The following is a 15291-nucleotide window of genomic DNA, read 5'->3' as shown; positions in this document are numbered from 1 at the left end:
AAAGCAACCCCCAAACACGGGATCGACGCCCAAATTCCGGGCAAATGCCAAGTTCCAGCGCGTGTGAGTCTGTATTCAAGACAGGATAGCCACGCCTCGGACGTACGCATGTGCCTATTGCTAACCTGTTGGCCCTGTGACGCAGCGTGTTTGGCATACTCAATCATGCACTGGCCGTGTACATTGCCGCCACAACCTAAACGGGTGCCTGTGAGCATCGCTGGCGCTGCAGCTCGCCTTCAACAAGCCCTTCACTCACTCGTGCACATACACATACACACACCTTGGTGGCAGTAAATGTAGGGCAAATCATCATCAAGAAGATCACATTGGCAAATGGGGCACACATCCCCTTCCTCAACAGGGCGCTGCTGGATAGTCTTAACGTTGCCAGTGGCGTCGCCATGCTCGTTTCCATAGCTCGAGTGGCCTTCAGCGCCTTGCATTGAGTTGCGCGCTCCAGCTTGATTGGTCTGCAGATCCAGTAGGCTGTGTAAAGTCCAACTCACAGTGAGAAACTCAGAACCGAGGAGACGAGGCCACGAGGGGTAGCAAGGATCGAGATCCGCACCGCAGGAGCTGTTGAACTTCACGATCCACCAGAGCGCGTTGCCACATCAAAGGATTGCGCTCACCCAGCTTGACGACCTGGCGAAATGATGAAGGACCGAAGATGTCGTGAGACACATGCGATGGGCTGCCCTTGCGAATCGAATTTGTGGCGTCGCGTGACCGGGCAGAGCCTTGCCTTGAGAAGGATCCAAAGTGCATGAAGGCATAGTTCTTGGCCACGCCGACCTTCAGGACAGTCACAGCTCGTAATGCCACCAAACCGCACGCGCAGCTTATTGGGGCTGTCCGGTGCCTTGAGCTAGAGTGGGGCGGGCAAAGGCGTGAGGTGCAGCGGGGGCGCAGCTGGCTGCAGGATCCCAGGAGTACATACCACAAAGCAGGTTGGGCCCTGTCGTCCCAGATAGAGAAAGCGCGTGGTTTTGGCCTCCTCGAGTCGCTCCTTGACCAGGTCTGGGCACGCCTGGCGCCAGGGCAGGTCGCGCGACATGCCTCACATCTACCAGCGAATGTCGCCTGCTACTCGACAACGTACCACACCATACTTGCTGCTATGCCATTGCCCATACACCACAAAGACACCCCACTCCCAAGTCGTTGTCCGTGTCCGTGTCCGTGTCCGTGTCCGTGTCCGTGTCCGTGTCCGTGTCCGTGTCCGTGTCCGTGTCCGTGTCCGTGTCCGTGTCCGTGTCCGTGTCCGTGTCCGTGTCCGTGCCCGTATACTCGTGCCCGTGGCCCAAGTCCGTGTCCGTGTGTCCGAGGTTCGTTGTTTGACAAACACAACACACTTGACGCCCAAGCAAAATTAAAATTTTAAAATTTCAAAATTCCTTCAATTTGAAGTTGCGTTGTTGCTTTTTTTTTTCATGGACAAGCACTTGCTGTACGTCAACTCTGAATAAGTTGAGCAGCCCATTCTATGACAACGAACTGTTTTCGTACATCAACGGCGAAAACATCTGCAATCCCGACTATAGCGATACCAGCAACATCAAAAGAAATCACTCGGAAGGAAGTCCGTCGAATTCGCCAACCAAGTAACGGCCCTCGCTCAGGCCGTGGGTGTCGCATTGGAAGTAGCAACGCCATCAACATCAAGAACGACATTGTCATTAGTCTCGGCTGCATCGGCTGCATCGGCTGCGTCGGCTGCATCGGCTGCATCGGCTGCATCGGCTGCATCGGCTGCATCGGCTGCATCGGTGAGGGCAACCCCTTCCTTGCCACGGCCGGCAAAGAAACACAAGCTGTCCAACACAGTGCGTTCGTCGTACAGCCATATGTCGTAATGGGATGGAGTTCGGGATAAAAAGGCCACCACATAGCGCATGCCTTGATGATGGTGCTTCTCACAATATGCTGCATACGCCACCTCTGTACACGTTGTGACGCCGAGTATCGTGAGTCAAGCCATGACTCCTCCCGCTGCGCTGGACACGAGTCATCGAGCAAAACAAACCATTGCTAGAGATGCGAAATACGTTGCTGCCCTGCTTGCGCGTCTTGACCTCGACAAAAACCATCTGAGAGCCGGCTAGGGAAACGTAGGAATTGAGCCGCCCGCCATGGGTGGTCACGTCAGTGTCATTTACTCACTGGTGGAGCACCCTTTGCCAAACGACCAAAGGTAGCAGAATTCATGGCCCACGTACTCGACTGAATGCAAATGTCATACGGCTTGAAGGATTCCTGCTCTTCATTGTACCAGGTCAAGCTGCTGCCGGGCATGTGCTTGGGGACCCAAGAATCTCGAAACCACTGGAAAGCCGCCTGCTCTGCATCTCGACCTGCTCGCTTGCTCTTATGATCCTTTCACCCACGAAAGCAATGTGAAACTCGAGTGCAGCCTCATATGCTTTCAAACCATATCCAAACTAAGTGAAGCAAACCTACCGAGGCAAGGGAAAAGCTGGAGTCTGCCCATCCAAAATCATTCTGACCGCCATCTTCTGGCAATACTGGGGCCTCCAAGATTGGTCGCTGAAGACGGTGAGCCCGTTGTGAGTTTGATAACCGGAAAATTTTGACACAAGCTACATGATCGAGATAGGTGATCAGGATCAAGACTGACTCACCTCAGCAGACGTCCCCTCAAGCACGCTGTCAGCCCACTCATCTGCAGCTTCTTTCGCGAGCTCTTGCGGCTCGATGGCCTCGCTGTGTGCGGCCTCATCCTCGTGCGCCGGCTTGCCACTATTCTCGTCCTTGTTCTTCTTGCCCTTGCGCTTCTTCTTTGCCGTCTTCTTTTTCTTCTTTTTCTTCTGGCTCTCGGCTTGCTCCTCTCTGGCCATCTCTTCATCGGTCTGCATCTCCTCGTCCGTCTGCTTCTTCTCGGCCTGCTCCTCCTCGGGCCGATCCTCTTCCTCATCAGACTGCGTCTCCCCGTCAGTCTGCGTCTCCTCAGGCTGCTCCTCGCTAGGCTGCATGTCCGCAGTCTCGGTCTGAAGCTCCACGGTGGCTCTTTCCTTGAAAGCACTGCCATCCGCGACGGCGCCTCCCTTGTCACCCTTGAAGGTGGCATCCGACGAGACAGTACTAGGTAAAAACAAAGTTGGCTCTTGCTTGCCGTGAGTGTCATGCATAGCACTCCCTATGCAGTGGATTAACGAAACGAAAAACAGCATGAGCGCAAAGACTAGGAGCAAGCGTACCAAAGGAAATTTCCCTCAAAGGACGGACCTGATGCCACGTTTGGAACTTCATCACCCAAAGTTATCTTTCCGGTGACTATGAGCTCTTGCATGAATTGACTATTGTGGCCACATAGTTGCGCCCCAGTTTGAAGGATGTGAGGTGCCTTTTGCACAACAAAGAGGCCGTTCAAGCGACGAAACAGCAAAGGATAGAAGGGCGCTGCAGCTGGCAAGTCAACAAATCAATAAGGTATATGTGTGTCAGTGTGCTACATACGCGCTCTGCTGCTTGCGCTGCTGATAGGCACGATGCTGGCGTTGGAGTGCCACCTTGCGCTCTGCTGAGCTTGCGCTATCCAGCTTAACTGGCAGTACTGCTGCAATGGGGTGCACGAGCTCGGGCTCGCTCGCTGTTTCTGCCGTAGTTCGAACAAATAATGATGAGAAAAATGTTACAGACCAACATGTAAATTACAAATTGTCAACCTTGCATACCTGGAGCTGCTGGGGTACTCTGTGCCTAAACAAGAGCAGGTAACAACAAACATGATATGTACACATTTACACATACACCATTCCTGTCAGTGGATGATTGTTTCTCGCAAAAGTGGGGTAAATCGAGAAAACGGGCATGGCTGCCCATTGCGACGCACGTACTTCATGAATCCAGCTATTGCTGAACTCTACATGAGGCACTCTTTGAAGAGCTTGCTGTAAGGATTGTTCCTCGTGCAAAATTGCACGCAGTACCGGCTGCAAGTGCAACTTGAGGTACCCTTGTAGTTGGCTGACGAGAGACGCTTGAAGCTATTGGCCCGCGGCAATGAGTCTGGGCATCACCTGACTTCCGATTCTCAGAGCCCTGAGCTAGACAAACACAATGCCATGCACACACAAACCGGAAAACCATCTGCAAACTGCAGCATGGTGCTGAGCACGGCATTGACGCTCAAGGGCAATCTGGAGGCCAAATACATGGCAGTCAAGCCCTCTTGGCGCTTGTAGTCGAGCGCGATTGCCAGCTCAGCACTACCAGTAGTCACCATAACGTTCCACACACTTTGAGCGTCGACATGCAAGAACTCGTTTGGGATCTAAGCAAGTTCAAGTGCAGCACCAATACTCATCCGTGCTGCATACCCCTCTAACACGCAAGTCGTACCTGTCAACTGTAGAGCTCTTGAGCTCCTTGCTGCCACGTACTACAATCGGACTGGACATGACACGGTGACAAAGAACAAGCAGAGTTTGTTTTGCAAACTCGGACACCTTGTGCGCCTGCTCGTCGCGACAGTTCTCATTCACCCAAGACTGAATCAAGGCAATGGCAGCCGAAACAGCAGCACCTTGCTGTGGAGTGACAAAGCGCAGGTTTTGACCCAATGCTGCCAATTGAAGCTTGGCCTTGATGCCTGTGGCGGCAAAGTGGGTTCGAATAACCGTGACTGGTATGGAAACGCACTTGCTTCCTGTCCCTGCCTCTCAAAAGATGGGGAGCTTCTAGAGCCCGTGGCATGTTTTCTTCACTACCAAAACATACCGTCTGCTTTCAAGTGCTTGTCATACTTGAGTTCATCCACACCGAGAAGCCGAAACAAGCCGATCACATTGGCTGGTTGCCAGTAGGAACACTCCAGCGCGACAAGCGGTTCGTAATCGGCGCAGAGAGATGGAAAGCTCGTGAGCACGCGCAGCTCTGGAAAGCTAACTGCACGCTGAAGGTCGGCGCGTTGGTTGCTCTGAAGATAAACGCAAGTCTCATCTAGTGTACGCCACACAAAGATGCCTCCCTGTACAACAGGCAAGCAGGCTTCTTGTCGGAGAAAGCATTTGACCACCTCGCGCCCGTACTCAACCATTGCCGCCGCATCGTTGCGCACTGGCATGAGAGCGGGTAACGGCTGGTATTTGGTGGGAATGTCACGAAGAAAGTTTGCACTCAACAGGTTTGGTCGAGCGAGCTCATAGAGCGAGGCTTGCAACAAGCGCAGGGTCAGATGTACACGTCCCAGGTGGTCCTGGCGGTCACTTTCCGGATGAGCCACAACAGCAAGCCAGAATTCCAAAATCTAATCATAGACCAGCAGGAACATGAAAGTCGAGTTGAGTGCTGATGAAAAAAAAACCCCCCTGCGCAAAACCGAGCCCTTGAAACCAGGATGGAGAGACATCGCACATCGTTCAAACATGGTGCGCGCAAGACATCCATCAACCAACAATTGCAGACCGTATGGTTGTAGAGCCTATGGTAAGCCAGCAGTTTATGAGTCATGTGAGGTGAATAAAGAACAGCAAAGGGGTGAGAGCAAAGGGATCATGCAACCTTTTCTTGGATACCCGGCCAACCCTTGACTCTGCAAGTGCATACACTGACCGTGACTGGGCAGTCCGATAAGGTCGGCATGCCATCACCAAATTGTAAAAGGCCCCAGCGTAACCCTCAATGGACTCATCAGGCTCTGAGGTGGCAGTGTAATTGCTCACTCGAAGGCGCCGCAAAGAAACAAGCTCGCCCTCAAGTCTGACGTCTTGCTGAACCTCTGCCAGATTTGTCCCGCGTCCATTTCCCTCTGATGACGGTGCTTTTGTGGTTGGCATGAAAAGGCACGGCAGGTCCATCAGTGTCGCGGAACCTTGCTCAAAATTTTGGGCCAAACAATTCGCCCACGCTTGGGCTTGCTTCATGCTCATATGCACAGATGGGTGGGGCTCGCCTGCCTCTTCGGCGTCGCTGCGCTGTCGCTCGCGTTGCTGCAACTCGGCTTCCAAACCCCTGCGGCTAATGGTTTGCAAACCCAGATCAATCGTCTTGAAAGAAGCTTTTTGTAACAACTTGTCCGACAGTAGTGGATGAGACGGCAACAACCCTCCTGAGAATAATAGTCGTGGCACCAGTCGCGGCATAATGAGTGTGTGAAACAGCACATTGGTGTCCACTGCTACTATTTTCCTATTGAGCACTCACCCAGCTGCTCGGCCTTCTCATGCTCGTAGAGGGTGCCCAGTTGGCGACATGGTGCTGGGCCAGAACCGTTCAGCCAAAGCCTTTGTAGCACCCTTGGTAGTTGGCATATGCGCAAGGCACAAACGACATGAGCGCTGAAGCTACCATATAAAGCATGGGCCAAGCAAGCATTCACCACATTCACACGATAGTGCACTTTAAGGCCGTACTTGCGAAGCGCCAAGTTAAATCCTTGCCAAGTTTTGCCGTTTTGAACACTCCGATAACACAAGAGCTCAGGTTTTCGCTGAAAGACATCTAGCAGGCATTTGAGGTTTCTGGTGTGGAGTTGTGCTCTACAAATCGCAAGCCAAAGATCGGAATCGAGCAGTGATGGGCGTATCAGCTACAGAGCCGACAGTTTCACAGGCATTCAACTTCTCGACCTCATGTATTTTTCCGGCAACTTACATTTCCTCCACAGTTCCATCTGAGGGTGAGCACATGTCTACCAGTTGCTCCAGCAAGGGCGAAGTGTAGTATGTCAGCTCAATCTGTTCGTCGGGTGATGGCCATAGAGCAGGTTGTGTGTCCGAGACCGTGGTATCCGCTGTTGAAGCCACGTTGCCCTGCTCTTGCAGTTGGGCAACGGACGCTGACACCCGGCACGCTTGAAAAGGTAAGCAAGGAAAACAGCCCATACACTCCAGAAGCTCCTGCACATACGCCACGCGTTCGACTCGGCCTGACGCAGGCCCAGCATAATAGCGAGGCGAGGAGACAACAATGTCTTTTTGCCACGACGTTGGAAGAAGGTTCTTGATGTGGGAAGCTGCTCTATCTACGTCCAAATTCGATGGCTCGAGATGAAAACCGCGCTGATTCAAGAAGCAAACCTCAAGGCATCCAGAGCCTGAAACGTACCGACTTCGCGCAACATGATGCCTTTGAAGTTGCCTGCGCCACTCCGTGAAGCACGGTAGCAGGCATCAATCTTAATTATCACGTTGCTCTCCCCCACAATGCTCCAGGCAGCTAGACACAAAGCAGCAAGAACAAAGTCCACCAGTGGCTGTCAGCACACAGATAACTCGCTTGTTGAAGGCGTGCCTTTCCACACAATAACCACACGCGGTGTACTAAATGGCAGCATACTTTGTGAGCCAGCTGATTGTTTGACAAGCTGAGCTACAAACTCGACTGGTCGGATCTTCAACCGTGACCCCAGCTGCGCTACCAGCATGGTTGTATCAACAATTTGGTTTGCCGATTGGGCGGCACACAAAAGGCGCGGCAGGACCTCCAACACAAAATGGCGCTCGGAAGAGTGGCCCAAGATCCTGCAGGATTGGTCGAGTTGTGCGCCGACATGAGTACATGGAGACGATTCAAGAGAGAAGAGTCGATCACAACATGAAACAGAACATGGGCTCATTCCAGCGCCACTGGCCGATGTGTGCAACGTCTCCTACATTTACGTCTCCGACACACACACACACACACACACACACACACACACACACACACACACACACAAGAAAAGAGCAAGAGAAGGGAGAAAAGGATTCCACTGCAGCACGTTGTCTACCTCGTTACATCGCAGCGACGCAAGAGTTGCATGGCGCCACGACGCTTGTCCAACTCAGCAACAAAGTCCAGGTGCACAATCGGTGCATGCTTTTGAAAAACACAAGAGATGAATGCCGCGCGGTCAATCAACATTCAAACCAATTGCAATCTGTACGTTCGGGCGTCTGCAGGCTAAGGGCGTACCTTGAACAATTCCAGAGATGTCTGTGCGATACCCATGTTTGTCATCGCGAGTGCGTCCACCATGAAGACATCTTCACTGCTGGGTGAAACAAACTGGCCGCTACACAAAGGCAGGAACGCCACTACAATACCATATGCAAGGCGGAAAGTTTAGGTCATACCTCTGCGCAAAACGTACAAGAGGAATGACGTACGTGATTTGAGCTGGTGGATGGCAGCCACGCGCATCGCCGTAGTTTGGTACTTGAGCGCCTCCTCGATGCGAGTCAAAGCAAGCGCCAACACACGCAGCCCAGCTTGAAACTGATCGGTTTTCGAATCAGTGCCCATGACCTATGAGACCGTCCCAAGACGATATGTACAAGCACGCGTGTTCGCCCACACGTATGCCATGAGTCAATCACATGATTGCCAGCAACAGGCACACAAGCAACCACATGCCAAGCTATGCGAAAGCAGCATCAAGTCGCTACGAGGCACGGTTGGACAAAAGCCTGCGCACCTGAATGATCCACGGCAGAAGCTGCAGCCAGATATCATCCAGCGTCTGAATTTGCAGTTGCTGGCGAATTTTTGGTGCCAAATGCACACTTTCATGCAAAAAGCTATAACTGCCCTCCGTCAATTCAATTGCCTTGCCCAAGACCCGTTGTTCGGCCTTACTCAGATGCTCCCACAGCATAGACGCATCCACCGCTTGTGCAGGGCTGCAAAAAGACTTGCTTGTCGTGGGCAAAAAGCGTACTTGCCTCAATCGGGCTGAGATGTCGGCCGCCACGCCTTCAAAGGGTGGGACAAGCTCAGACTGCACAGGCACCGCATTGATCAAGCGCTGGCACAGCAACCGTCCGGCAACTGGGTCGAGGCATTGCAGTCTCAGCTCTTGCTCGCCTGTTTTTTCTTTAGCAAAGTACTGCTGCTGATAGCAGGCAAGGGCAATTGTCACCAGCTCCTCAAATGCCACGCCCACCAATCGGATTAAAAATTTATTCCTAACACACACACAAACACACACACACACACACATAGCGTGAATGACCCGTGAATGACTGTGTGTGCAGCGTGCAAAAGCTAAGGACTCTGTGTCCATTCCATAACTTTGTGGCCGTGCTATACATACCAAGGCGAGGTACTGTCAATGTCCTCGCGCGAAGCCGGCACGTGCCAGTCTGCATGTACAGCAAAACGCAGGTTAAACTCCTTCATAGGGAGAAAAGCAAACACGCGCTGATAACCAGGCATATCCGAGGCTTCGTGGCCCAGCAAGGCTTCATCCAAGACGACGGGAAGTGCCACCGTGAGCTCGGCCTCGGCTGCGTGTTGGCGTAAATTCACAGCCTCTCGCTTGACGGTATGCATGAGCCAAAACTCGGATCGTGTCTCGGACACGGTATCGTTAGCAGGTCTGTACAGGGTTGTCCGTAGCTCGCGCCATTGCGAGCCATGCAATTCAACATGTACGCTGCGCGTGTCTGGCTTGCTGTCGAACGCGCAGTCACCGTCAACGATGTTGACTGTGCGCAGCTTGGGTAAAAACAAGAGCATGTCCGGTTGAAATGCGGTTAACAGCTTTTGCGAAATGTCCTGAAGATCGATGGAAGCGAAGGATGTGCCACTGTTGCGTACGGCAGAGCGGGGTAGCACGATGCGAGTTCCTCGCTCCTCACTAAAGTCTGGCGGCTTGGCGATGCGCTCGGGCACTAGATAACCAAGCTTCGGGTTCTCAGCGTTGAATCTGAAGTGATAGCCACGGCTGTGGACCTCGGGTTGCGTGGCGACCTTGAAGACCGATTTGAAACCAATGCCCTTTTGTCCTGTTTCCCCAGGTGTGATATTGATTGTGTTCGTTAGATCTTCTTTTTTTTTCTTTGGATGAATGCCCAAGCTGGCAAAGCAAATAGCCAGAGGACAAGTGGATATTTGAGAAGAGAAAACGTACCGATGAAGCCTTGTTTGCCGCCAGCTTTTGTGGAGCTACAAATTGAGCAAATGGCCATCACGTCCTCGCGACCAAATCCATCCTAAACAATATGACCATGAGGGAATAAGGCATGCGCGAAGTCTATTTCGGCTTGAAGTTTGAGGATCGGCAGGTCTCACTCCTCACACAGGCGCATCTTAAGCCGGAAGCACAGGCAGGAAGTATGCTTACCTCGTTGTACTCGACAGCAACGCAGTCACGCTTGACAATGATGGACAAGCAGGGCGTCACGCCGGTGTAGGTGCAGTCGGCTGCATTCTGAATGAGCTCCATCAGAAAATGTGTGTCACTGCCGTACATATCTGTGGCAACCACTGATCGGGGAAGATGGCCATGCAGATGAGCGTGGCATGTTGCGTGAGTGCTGCAGCACGAATCAATCAATGATCAAGGGGTGGCGTGTGGGGGGTGCAATGGTGCAAGAGAGGACGCAAGCGGAAAGCATACAAATGGTGGCTTTGTGAAGAAGTTGCTGGGAAAGGCCTTCTTCATTGTACAGCCCAAGGTCGCGCTTCATCTGATCCAAGATCTGATCCAGCTGAATGGCCGGTGTCATGTGACCGTTGACAGTTTGACTGGAGAGTGCCAAGCCCGAGACACCGTCCTCCTCGTCAGAAGCCGTGGCCAAGAACTGAACACCATCATCGTCTTTCAAACCCGACGGCGTTTTGCTGGCCTCGGACTCGTCCAAGGGTGAGGGTGACTCCGCCAAATTATCAGTTGCTTCGGTTTCACTTTGGTGGGGTCCTTTGCTCTTGGTACTGGGCTCGGAGCAAGGTAGAAATTGCAGTGGCATTTGAATGGCCACGCCTGAGATCATGCCTTGCTCTTGAAGAAGCTGGGCCATGCGATAATGTGCAAAGCAACTAATGTTCTGCGTCAACTCCATCTCCAAACTTGAACGCCTCTCGAGTGCATTGGCCACCGGCATCAGAAGTTGCCCAACAAGAGCAGCTGATAGCGCGGGCGGTAGCTGGGATGCCAACAGCCTAGCCAATGCCTCTAACATGGCCGGGCAGGGGTGATATAAAGCTACCAAATCGTTGATGCATCGCTCGAGGCTTGAACCACCCGGCTCGCAACGTCGAAGACGGGTCAGAAGTGCTGATGCAACGGTATGTGGATCTGCATGGGATGCCGAGGCTTCGGTAAAGTCCACGTTGTTGACTTTTAAAACTTCTCCACCTGACGTCAGCATAAACCAAGCACCGCTATTTTGCAAGCTGGACTGGGCTGCCAAAATGTGCACGGCTAGCTCCGATTGCTCCAGATCGCTCCAGCAAAGAAATTGCTTCAGAGGGGTAAGTGGGGGCGCCGCAGCCAACCACCTGGACAGCTCCGGCATTGCCATCGCTGGCGTATGCTCAAATACGCTTACGGCACCGGTGGCACGGTTGGGCAAAGCCAAGTGCGACAACCAGTGAGGCCAACGCGCCGCAATCACGGCACAAGGCACAAGCAAAAGAGATTGAGCTTGCAGCTCAGTTGACACGGGCACTTCCCATGCTTCGTGACTACTCGACGCCTGACTGCCTGTCGTCGTCAACAAGGCCTGCCGCGCAAGCTGAGTCGCTGCTGAATCCGCCGCGTCGATTTCCATTCGTTGCCACCAAGCACGCTCCAGCATGCTTGGTGGTCGACGAGCTTGGCGCACGGAGGGGCCTGGGCCGGATGACAACCAGGCAGCGATGGGTGCTGACCACAAATCCTTTTCGTTGGCTTGCTGTGCCAAGGCAAGCGCATCCACGCGCCCCTGATCCGAGAAACCAGCGTGGTCCAGCGCTTGGCCGGCGCTCATTAAGAGACGAGCAAAAGTTTCAGTTGTCGCTGTAAAAGCTTCGTCTTGCTCGACCATGCTGCTGCTCAACAAAGATTCAGCCTCAGCGACCAAGGCGGTCATCAGCTCCTCCTCGCTAGCCTTATCAGGTTGGACCATGTCGTTGCTTCCAATTGGACGGTCTGGGCTTTGCTGATCCTCGGGATCAATTGGCACGGCCTTGAGACTTGACGCTTGCGTGCTACTCAATCCTAGCAAAGCTGGGAACTTGGTACGAACCAGATTGTTAAAGGTGTGTTGAGCTTCGTCAGAAGTGGTGAGATGATCGAGGTACGAAGGCAAGCCTGCTGGAGGCCCCTGGTTTGAGGTAACCCTCTCAGATTGCGCCGGCTGCGTTTCGCTAGTTCCGAGCTCGTCGGTGGGGTTCTTTTCGCCGTTGTCAACACTTGCAGCTGTGGCTGTGCCGTCTGGGGCATCCCCAGTCACCGCCATGGAAAAGGCTGAGTCATGGTCGTCATTAGCCTCGGCTGAGCCATGGTCGTCAATAGCCTCGGCTGAGCCATTGCCGCTGATGTCGGAGATGACAGATGGCATGTTGCAAAGCAGAAGCTGCTGGTAGATGGGATGCACCACGCAAAGCAGGGCACTGATTGATGGTGCGGCCAAGAAGCGACGCAATGAACTCAAAATCAATGGAGTGGTCGATAAAGCAGGAAAGAGTTGTTGTAGGTCCTCATCCGACCGTTCACTCCAGGCTGTGTGGTCACTCTGTGCCATACGTGCCGCATCCAAAAGGGTTGAAAGCGATCGATAAAAGTCGACCTCAATGGCTGCGCTGTCCCTGAGTAGCACGGCTACAGGCAGCGGACAGGCCTCCGTCTTCTTGGCAGCTTCATTGAGCACGGCCATGGCAGCACAGAGAGCCGAGGCCGCCTGCCTGCTAAATTCTGGAGAGTTTGTAGCCAGTTTTTTCTCCAGTCGTCGTTGCCAGCGATCGTCGATGCACGCCTTTGAGGGCAACAAAAATTGCAGATGGCTCATCCAGCTTCGACGACTGCTCACCGTCCAAATTCCACGGGCAGCTTGGCCATGGAGGTGCCTAGAAGCATAATCAGGAGAGGTCATGAATGCGGCGTACACATGTGGATGGGCGCCCGAGGGTGCGAGCATGCAAGGACTCGCACCGCAAGCGCATGGCGGCGCGCGGGGCGAGATGCCACAATTGCCCGCTATGCCGCGTGACGACAAAAACGCCGTAGTCACGAACGTCCAGTTGACGCTCATCTTCCTCGGTGAGTTGCAAATTGAGGACTTGATTGATCATTTTTTGCAAGCTCTGCGTGCATATCAGCGTGAGTTGAAGAACTGCCTTTGCACATTTATCTGGGGAGCTGTGTCCTTGTTCGCGACTGGAAGAGGATCGCAAGGGGTACTGCACGCACCACCTGCACCCAGTTGCGCTCATCGGCCTCGTCTGTACTTGGTGCGATACGCTCGGGTATTGTGAGAAAGTCTACGATATCCGTTATTTTGAGAGACAGTGCGTCCTATTGCATGAGAACCCACATCCAACGAGAACAGAGTCAGGGTAATCTTCATCCGAGAAAAAGGCACGCTCCGCCACATGACAACTGAAGGTGACGCGACTTGCTATTCCCAAACCACACTTCCTTGGGAAGCAAGCATCTGAATGCACCTTGTGAAAAAATCTCTGGCCGCGTTCGTGATCGAGGTAAAAGGACCGGATGATATCTGGGTGATACATTGGCTCGGGCAACGCGAGGTCCTCGAGCGTGTAGCCCGTGTATTTGTGAGCATGAAGAAAATTATCCACAAGGTCGCCAAGCGTGACGAAGAAGGACATGGAACGAGCCATGGCCGTGAGATAAGACGACCATTCACGTAAATCATTCTGATGCGCTCGCCCAAGATCAAAAATGCTGGTTCGGGCAGACTTGTCGTGCCAAAGCTTTTTCTCATCGAGAAAGCTGTGCATCACATGAACCAGCGGTGCCCACACCGGTCGAGTATTTTGCAGAACACTATTGGCGACGTCTGCTTTCTAAAAAGATGGTGCACAGAACTGAGAGGGTCAACAACGGCTCTGGAGGCGAGAGCGTTGGACGAAGCGGTACAGGCCGGCGACCTACCAGGCGCTCGAGGACGGCCATACGATACTGCAAAAATTCATCGTGGATAGGATCTAGTATAGGATCAACCGTTTCATGCGTGGTGGCCGACTGCGCACCTGCTGTAGCCACATCTGCGTTTTGGGCCGTTTCATTGCTTTGAGCCTCACGCTGACTATCAGCTGCTTGAGACTCTGCCTTGGGGTTTTTCTTGCTCTCAGCATTGATTTCACGGTGATCTGAAATCTGAGCAGTGATTTCAACTTGCAAGGACCCTTGTTCTTCGGGCTGAGCTTTTGTTTTGCTCTGAGCTTCGGTTGGCAACGAGTCAACGTCTCGCGTTGCTGTTCCCTGGGTTGAACCTCGCGATTTGTGCGTAGGCTTGGCTGAAGCGATGGCATCAGCATCTTTTTCCGCCTCGGCATCGACCTTGTTGTCGGTCCTTGCTTCGGCGGGAATGCCTTTGCCAGAAGCTTGGGCAGCTTTGGCGACGGCTTTGGCTTGCTTCTTGGCTTTCCTTCTGGCTTGCTTCTCGGCTTGCTTCTCGGCTTGCGTCTCAGCTAGTGTCTCGGCTTGCTTCTTGGCTAGTGTCTCGGCTTGCTTCTTGGCTAGTGTCTCAGCTTGCTTTTCGGTTTGCTTTAAAGCTGTCTCGGCTTGCTGCTTTGCTTGCTGCTTTGCTTGCTGCTTGGCTTGCTGCTTGGCTTGCTGCTTAGCTTGCTGCTTAGCTTGCTGCTTGGCTTGCTGCTTAGCTTGCTGCTTGGCTTGCTGCTTGGTCTTATTCTCGGCTGGCGCCTCGGCTGGCGTCTCGGCTGGCTTCTCGGCTGGCTTCTCGATTTGCTTTTTGGCTTGCTTCTTGGCTTGCTTTGTTGCCACCTTGTCGCTTTGAAGTTTTGCTTTCTGCTTGGACGCGTTCTTGGCTGCGTTTTGAGCCTGCAAATTGGCTTTTTTTTGGGCTTTTTTGGAGAGCTTGTTCTTGACGGTTGCAGGCGCTGCAGCCACAGCTACAGCAGGCGTGGAAGCGGGCCCCGGTGTTACGGTAGCAGAGGGACCGGCTTGCGCCGCCGTTGGCATTCCGGGAGCAAGGGCGCCGCTGTCAGGACGGAAGACTGGCATGGAAGTAAAAGCAGTGAACGGGGCTGAGCCCTCATTCCACATCTTGCCGGCCGAGCTCTCATGCCACATCGCCGGCTGAGCTCAGGCCACCCCGGTCCAACAGCTGGGTCCGGTGCGCCAAAAGCCGCCAGTCGTTTGAAACAAAAATCCCCTCTTCACGCTTCAAATCAAAACTGATCAGTGGCCCACTCACAAGAAAGAATCTGCGGCCCATCTCCGAATGAGCCTTTTGAGAAAAGCACTGTTCTCGTGCCGCGAGTCCGCCGTTCTCATGAGATGTCTGTGCATATGCCAGTCATACTTTGTCTGACAAGTTTGTCAGACAAAAAAATACTGTAAGTCTTGTCTTCGTGCATACGCAACGCCTCTCT

General features: G+C 53.2%; 1 protein-coding gene across 1 annotated transcript; it reads right to left on the bottom strand.

Moving 5' to 3' along the window:
* Positions 1-251: 251 nt before the first annotated feature.
* On the bottom strand, positions 252-14989 carry MONBRDRAFT_32008 (uncharacterized protein; the record flags this gene model as incomplete). Its single annotated transcript, XM_001744815.1, has 38 exons — positions 252-489; positions 572-743; positions 799-871; positions 944-1033; positions 1106-1121; positions 1153-1357; positions 1502-1541; positions 1676-1944; positions 2030-2104; positions 2223-2379; positions 2464-2550; positions 2646-3160; positions 3250-3320; positions 3481-3619; positions 3699-3723; positions 3861-4010; positions 4103-4232; positions 4366-4615; positions 4744-5272; positions 5431-5446; positions 5578-6073; positions 6169-6503; positions 6619-6892; positions 7072-7182; positions 7303-7487; positions 7736-7824; positions 7921-8042; positions 8115-8253; positions 8423-8912; positions 9041-9734; positions 9860-9941; positions 10073-10215; positions 10349-12686; positions 12946-13014; positions 13121-13225; positions 13375-13740; positions 13829-13881; positions 13927-14989. The coding sequence occupies 38 exons, from the start codon at positions 14987-14989 to the stop codon at positions 252-254; spliced, it is 10401 nt and encodes a 3466-aa protein (XP_001744867.1).
* Between the last annotated feature and the right edge of the window lie 302 nt (positions 14990-15291).

Source organism: Monosiga brevicollis, genomic scaffold (assembly GCF_000002865.3).
Source record: "Monosiga brevicollis MX1 MONBRscaffold_7 genomic scaffold, whole genome shotgun sequence".
Taxonomy (NCBI): Eukaryota; class Choanoflagellata; order Craspedida; family Salpingoecidae; genus Monosiga; species Monosiga brevicollis.
Note: the sequence above shows the minus strand (reverse complement) of the source record. Positions and strands in the feature narration are given on the sequence as shown.